The sequence below is a fragment of the Sinocyclocheilus grahami genome, unplaced genomic scaffold (assembly GCF_001515645.1).
Source record: "Sinocyclocheilus grahami isolate Dianchi unplaced genomic scaffold, SAMN03320097.WGS_v1.1 scaffold280.1, whole genome shotgun sequence".
NCBI classification, from domain to species: domain Eukaryota; kingdom Metazoa; phylum Chordata; class Actinopteri; order Cypriniformes; family Cyprinidae; genus Sinocyclocheilus; species Sinocyclocheilus grahami.
Genome location: NW_015505459.1, coordinates 1,795,215 through 1,802,597, shown reverse-complemented (window position 1 = coordinate 1,802,597; position 7,383 = coordinate 1,795,215). Strand labels below are relative to the sequence as shown.

The following is a 7,383-nucleotide window of genomic DNA, read 5'->3' as shown; positions in this document are numbered from 1 at the left end:
TCCTGGAAGCTGAAAATATCCCAGTTCTTGCATGGCCAGCATACTCACCGGATATGTCACCCATTGAGCATGTTTGGAATGCTCTGGATCGCCGTATACGACAGCATGTTCCAGTTCCTGCCGATTTCCAGCAACTTCGCACAGCCATTGAAGAGGAGTGGACTAATATTCCACAGGCCACAATCAACAACCTGATCAACTCTATGCGAAGGAGATGTGTTGCACTGCGTGAGGCAAATGGTGGTCACCCCAGATACTGACTGGTTTTCGGCACCCCCCGGACCCCCCCAATACAGGAAAACTGCACATTTCAGAGTGGCCTTTTATTGTGGCCAGCCTAAGGCACACCTGTGCAATAATCATGCTGTCTAATCAGCATCTTGATATGCCACACCTGTGAGGTGGATGGATTATCTCGGCAAAGGAGAAGTGCTCACTAACACAGATTTAGACAGATTTGTGAACAATATTTGAGAGAAATAGGCCTTTTGTGTACATAGAAAAAGTCTTAGATCTTTGAGTTCAGCTCATGAAAAATGGGGGCAAAAATAAAAGTGTTGTTTTTATAATTTTGTTCAGTGTAGAATAGAGAACTAGAAATACTCTTTTGGCATTAAAGAGACAATCAGAAAAAATATAATACTCAGCCTTTGACATAAAACTCTTATATTTCAAACTCTATTTCTTATTAAAAGTCTTTTAAAAATGACTGCAACTGTTCCCTTTAACTCATACAGTTCTGTGACTGTAAAAAAAACTGTTTATTCAGTAATGTTGCCATTTCATTAATATCCCATTCTCTTTGTTGGGTTTATTTTGGTTGTATGTATTTGTTGTATGCCTATGGAAAATATGGATAATTATTTTTGTCAAGCTTGTTTCCTATTGGACCAAACCTATTGACTAACTTAACCAGCTTCACCAGAAAGATCACCTGGACCAGCATGGGAAGAGACCTTGACCAGCTGGTTTAAGACATCCCTGGTTGCACTACATTAGTTAAGTCAAAAATGGCCTGTTGAAGTGTTGGAAATATTCACTGATTAATGTTTTCTCTTATTTCATCTGCAGCAGCAACTGAGCAAAGAGTTATTTGTTGCTATGAACACATTTGAACTCAATAAATAAGAAATACAAAGAATAGCAGTGTGTTTGCATTCAGTCACAAACAGCTGATCAATCACAGGATGATGTTAATTTCTACATTGATTTAATTAGGACGTTGAAAAGTTGCAATGAGCTAATAGCATTCAACATCTCTCGTATTTGAATCCATTTAAGCCATTTATCATTTAGATCCACTCACATAATGACATGACTTTCCCAGGCTGTTCGGCTGTCGTGAGCGCATGCTAATTTTACCACCGGCTGACTCTTAAGAAACTAATGCTAAACTCTGCTGTGATGTTGCAAATTGGAATGTAATGTCGCCATAGTAACATGTTCACTTCTTTTTCAGGTACATGTGAAACTAGCCAACGTGACTGTAAACAACTTGCACTGATACAAATCAGATATGTTAGCTTGGTTTCAAAACCTAGCGAGTTGCCTTTGTTTTAGTCCCATTTAAAGGGATAGTGCACCCAAAAATGAATGTTCTGTCACTTACTCACACCCCACTTATTCCAAACCTGCATAAGTTTCTTTCTTCTGTTCAACACAAAAGAAGATATTTTGAAGAATGTTGTTAACCAAACAGCTGCTGGCAGCCATTGACTTACATGGTAGGAAAAAAACACTATGGAAGTCAATAGGGAACAGAAAGAGTTTGATTACCCGCATTCTTCAAAATATCTTATTTTCTGTTCAGCAGATGGTTTGGAACAACATGAGAGTGAGTCAATTATGACAGAATTTAAATTTTTTTTGGTGAACTATCCCTTTAAGGCAATGTGTCCTTCACAGGTTTTTATTTCAGTTAGGATGATGTCTAAGTAGACGGCAGACAGTGAGGCACCTTACTAGGGTTTGAAATAGAGCTACTGTGTGAATTCAAAGGCAGTGTTGTCGTGAAACATCAAAAATTAAGATTTTTAATCGGACTGGAAATACAGCAAGGAGACGCTAGGATTTCCCCCTTGGGGAAAGTATTCTATGCAAGGCATTAGCGACTATACATTTAAAAATCTAACTCAAATCTAACAACATTTTTTACATTCTTGCATCCTTTTAAGCCTCAGACTCTGATTGGTCAGTGGTCACACTGCCGTTCTGCTCTCCCACAACCGATTGGTCCTGGGTATTTGTAACTTCGCCCACAGTAAATGTTGGCCTGTCTTCCTCCCTGACAGATTCTGAATCGGTGGACTTCCCCGTTTGCTCAGTCAGATTAGGCCCCTCCCATTTCTCTTCATCAAGCCGACTGGAAATCGACCAATAGAGATGAGCGTCCAAACGGGCGGTAGCCAATGCCAGCTCTCTCGCAGAACAGGAGGGCGTGTTCACCTTTAAAAGATCATAAACAACTTTAGCTAGTGTATTTAAAGCATTTATCTTATTCCTCATTCTGTGAATGATAGCTAAAACACATAAATCCTGCTCAATTTGATTGCAAAATACTTACATACATTTAAGTATTTTGTACATTTACACTCGCATATATTTTAAAAATAAATAAATACAATTTCTAAATATGAATTTAAAGAGTAAAAAAAACGAATTATCTAAACTATTTTTAAATATAAATATTGACTAATTATCACAATATTTATTTAGAAAATGTAATAAAAATATCTATATATATAAATATTAATAAAAAAATATTAACTACATGTAACAACAGTATTTCTTTAAATAAATAAAAATTGTTTATTAATTAAATAAAATAAAATCTAATTATATCTAATTGTCTAAAAATCTTTTATAAATATTAACTCATGATCACAATATTATTTATTTATTTACTTACTCATTCATTTAAATGGTTTATTGTAGATTTATACAAAAATACTCTTTGGCCAAAGGATAGAAAGTGAGAATATGATTGCATAAGTAGTTTGATTTCTTCCGGTGATGTGCATTTATGACTCATCCAAAACTACAGCAACACCTAATGCAGAATTTTTGATCGATTACGCACATAGAAACCCGTAAGTAAAGAGAGAAATCTCTGATTTTGCTCTATAATAAAGTGCTAGTCAGTCTTGCACAGACTACAGAACTAGCTAATGATTTCAACAAATTATTTAATTGAAAACTGTATATTTGTTACTCCACATAAAAATATTTAAATGTAAATATGAATTTAATAAAATTAAATATTACCTAAATATCACAATATTATTTCCTTTTTTAATATAATATAAAATGGTTTATTGTAGCTTTATACAAAAATGCTGTTTGGCCAAAGTACAGAAAGTAAGTAATCTGATTTTGCAATCATGACTCATCCAAAACTACTGCAACACCTAAAGCAACTTGAATCAGAATTGTTGATGGATTATGCACATAAAATCCAAAATGTAAAGATAGATATCTCTGGTTCTGCTTTATAATAAAGTGCTGGTCAGCCTTGCACAGACAGATGATTATTACAGAGACTCTGAAGATAATACAGAGGTATCAACATATATTACTTAACTGAAAATTTTGCAAGGGATTTAGGGGAAAACTATATGAGAGATTATGCAAACTGCAAAATGGAACCCAGATATGGGGATCCAGCTACTTACCAAACAACTGAATGCATGCAAATGAATTTTAGCATCACTACACTCTTCAAAAAAAAAAAAAAAAAAGGTTTCCGTAGAAGAACCTCTGGATGTTTAATTTCATATTTATAGTTTAAATTTCATATAAAAACCCGTAAGTAAAGAGAGAAATCTCTGATTTTGCTCTATAATAAAGTGCTAGTCAGTCTTGCACAGACTACAGAACTAGCTAATGATTTCAACAAATTATTTAATTGAAAACTGTATATTTGTTACTCCCCATAAAAATATTTAAATGTAAATATGAATTTAATAAAATTAAATGTTACCTAAATATCACAATATTATTTCCTTTTTTAATATAATATAAAATGTTTTATTGTAGCTTTATACAAAAATGCTGTTTGGCCAAAGTACAGAAAGTAAGTAGTCTGATTTTTTCTGGTGATGTACAATCATGACTCATCCAAAACTACTGCAACACCTAAAGCAACTTGAATCAGAATTGTTGATGGATTATGCACATAAAATCCAAAATGTAAAGATAGATATCTCTGGTTCTGCTTTATAATAAAGTGCTGGTCAGCCTTGCACAGACAGATGATTATTACAGAGACTCTGAAGCTAATACAGAGGTATCAACATATATTACTTAACTGAAAATTTTGCAAGGGATTTAGGGGAAAACTATATGAGAGATTATGCAAACTGCAAAATGGAACCCAGATATGGGGATCCAGCTACTTACCAAACAACTGAATGCATGCAAATGAATTTTAGCATCACTACACTCTTCAAAAAAAAAAAAAAAGGCTTTCATAGCAATAGATTTTTGGTTCCCCAAAGAACATTTCAGTGAACAGTTCTTAAAACAACTGGGTTTATTTTAGTGCAGAGAACATTTTATCCTATAATCTAAAGAACCTTTTCCACTATAAAGAACCTTTTGTGGAACGTAAAAGTTCCGTGTTCTTCATGGAGCCATAGATGCCAATAAAGAACTTAATTTTTAAAAGTGTAAACTAAAATATTTGACCGAAGAAGAAAGAAATACAGAAGAAAATTAGAAATACCTATTGTACACCACATACCTCAAATGTGTGGTGAAAAGCCCCATAATCCACGTCAAAAAATCCCTCGGCCAGAGACATCATGGGACAAAACCTGTGACCCCATAACAGTTCTTCAGCCAGGTAAGAGCTCCGCGCCTGACAGGTCATTCCTGTAGATCAGAATATATCCGTCGACTACTAAACACAGATCAATACAACCCATTTCGCATGATAAACCTGAGTATTAGTGTATGTACCTGTAGCTTCTACCATCCCCTCCAAGATGACCACAATCTCAAAGTCCTCTTTCTCCAGCTGACCTTGTGACATGTCCCAGAACGGAGAGCGGACATCGATCTCATGAGAGATCACCAACGGAGACACCAGGAAGAGACGATCGTCCCCTGTCTCGAAACCCACACTGATATCTGTCTGATCCAGCGGAATAAACTCACCTAAAGAGAAAGGCAACAAAACAAACGGTTCTGATAAGAGAATGTTCACACCATGTCTTTGTATAATATAACCAGCAGGTGGCGCCAATTCATCAGTAACTAGGTGTATGTGAGGCTGCTGATGTTGCAGATGAGTCTCTGTGAGGCTGGTGAGCGCCGTCTTACCCTCCTGTGTCTGTTTGGATTTGATAAGTTTGGCTCTCATGTTGGCGCCCACAATGTGGGAGGATCTCAAGTCCCCAACGCGAAACATCAAACAGAGCTGATCATCCCGCAATGAGATGACAGCATTACGAGAGAACACCAATGTCTCGGCACGCTTATTCGGCTGGGAGATCTTCACAAACATGCAACCAACCTAGTGAGAGAAGCAGAGAAAGAAACTGTGATTTTTACTTTTTCTGAGTGCTGCTCAGGTGTTGTTTACATACTATAAAAATAAAAATAATTTTTTAAAAATAAAACACAGATTATATGAGTATTTTTATGAGTATTCCATTTTTTACCATTTCTTTGTAAATATTTGTGAAATTTACTAGTGAATTTCTGAGTGAAAATTGTTTCTACAATTATTTTCAGTCTATTTATTAATATTTCAAATGAGCAGTTTTTATTTTAATATGTGCTTTTGTCATTTTTTTATATTACTATTTAGCCTTAATTATTTAAGATTTAGTCATTTTAGTATATAAACCCTACACCAATTTTTTTCAGTCTAACTAAAATAAAATAGGTTGAAGTTTATCTTGGATCTATTTTAAATTGCTAATATTTTTTTTTTTAAATGCAAAGAAACAGTAACACATTTAAGAAAGACTGAAATAGTATTTTCAAGTAAAACATATTCCAATAGCATTTTTTTTATTTACAACTCATTAAAAAATAATTTAACGCTGTCTTTTTTTTAACATTGTTTAGCTACATCAGTTTTATTTCAATTAACAATATTTTTATCGTTTTAATTATAGTTGTAAGAGTAACAAGTTATTTGTTTCTTTATGTGAAATTAATAATTGTGTGGATTATGCAATTGTTAAATAATTGTAATAAAGTAGTAATACTGTAAAATGATGGTGGCATCATTTTCAGCAAATGACTGTTAGTTTTTGTCATGCAAGATTGGAGCGATACAGAAGATTTTCCAGAGAATTTTGTTATTAATCTTGACCTAAAACGAAATTACTATCGGACTACCATTCAAGTCTATCAGATGCCATTCGAGTTCAAATCATGTTCACATATTAAGAAAATGCATTAACTATGCAATTTTGGATGGACCGCTATCACAATAGTTAAAGTCAAAATGTACTAAATCTATAGGATTTTGTAAAATTTGTATCATTTGACAGGTGAAAATTTGGTGACTTGGGGAAAAAAACAGCACAACAAACCACATGATTTGAGGACAATTAAGGAATGATATGTAAAAGTTGATAAAGTTTAATATACTAAATAAAGATTAATACTTAATTCAAATCTCTAACCACAAATATGAGCAATAGTACTAGTGATGTTTGCCTTCACAAACCCCACTAATTAAAAAGAAAGTGAGACATATGAGGACAATTAATTGAATCTGTTAATCTGGGTTTAGAAAAGCAAATACTAGAGGACGTGGCATTTAGAGAGTGTGTGTGTGTGTGTGTGAAACGCAGCCCCTGGGGGCAACATTTAAACCAGGACATAGAGATATAAATGAACTCATCATAACCATAAAAATACATCAAAATAGGCCAGAAAAGAGATTGCAAAGGGGGTTGAATTTGGCAAATGCAACAGAATTAGAAAAGGAGAAAAGGAAAGCCAGACACACATTTGTGCTCCAAAATGCATGACTCCTTTGCTCTTGGTTATGGATGATATAACTCAGTAAAGCACAGATCAACAAACCAAAGCCACGTGGCAATGAAAAGACACTGCTTTTCCAGAACACATCATACATGGGAATCATGTGGTACTTTCTGCAAAAAGAGTGCAAATAGTACTTCAAATGTACCTCAAAACAATGATTTGCTTTTTCAACAAATGGGAAATAAAAAGAGGTGCTTAACCTTCACAAAATCATCAACCTCAGAGTCAGGAGGTGAACTAAAAATTATATGTGCTATAAATTTATATTCATTTCGCAACCCTGTTACCAAAATCTGAGACATGCACCCATCTGTGATTTTGTTATTTTCTAAAATAATACAGAATACAGGTCAAATAAACAAAAGTAAAAAAAAT

The 7,383-nt window shown here is 34.2% G+C and overlaps 1 protein-coding gene across 5 annotated transcripts in view; it reads right to left on the bottom strand.

The window, feature by feature from the left end:
- Window positions 1-1,886: 1,886 nt before the first annotated feature.
- Window positions 1,887-7,383, bottom strand: part of LOC107600231 (G protein-activated inward rectifier potassium channel 3-like) — a 12,221-nt gene continuing 6,724 nt past the window's right edge. For all 5 annotated transcript variants that reach the window (XM_016292076.1, XM_016292078.1, XM_016292075.1 and 2 more), the window contains 4 exons: window positions 5,323-5,515; window positions 4,960-5,157; window positions 4,742-4,872; window positions 1,887-2,445 (listed from right to left, as the gene is read on the bottom strand). In XM_016292076.1, coding sequence (XP_016147562.1) covers window positions 2,170-2,445; window positions 4,742-4,872; window positions 4,960-5,157; window positions 5,323-5,515 — 798 coding nt within the window. In that variant the 3' untranslated portion in view covers window positions 1,887-2,169. The remainder of the gene's footprint in view (window positions 2,446-4,741; window positions 4,873-4,959; window positions 5,158-5,322; window positions 5,516-7,383) is intronic.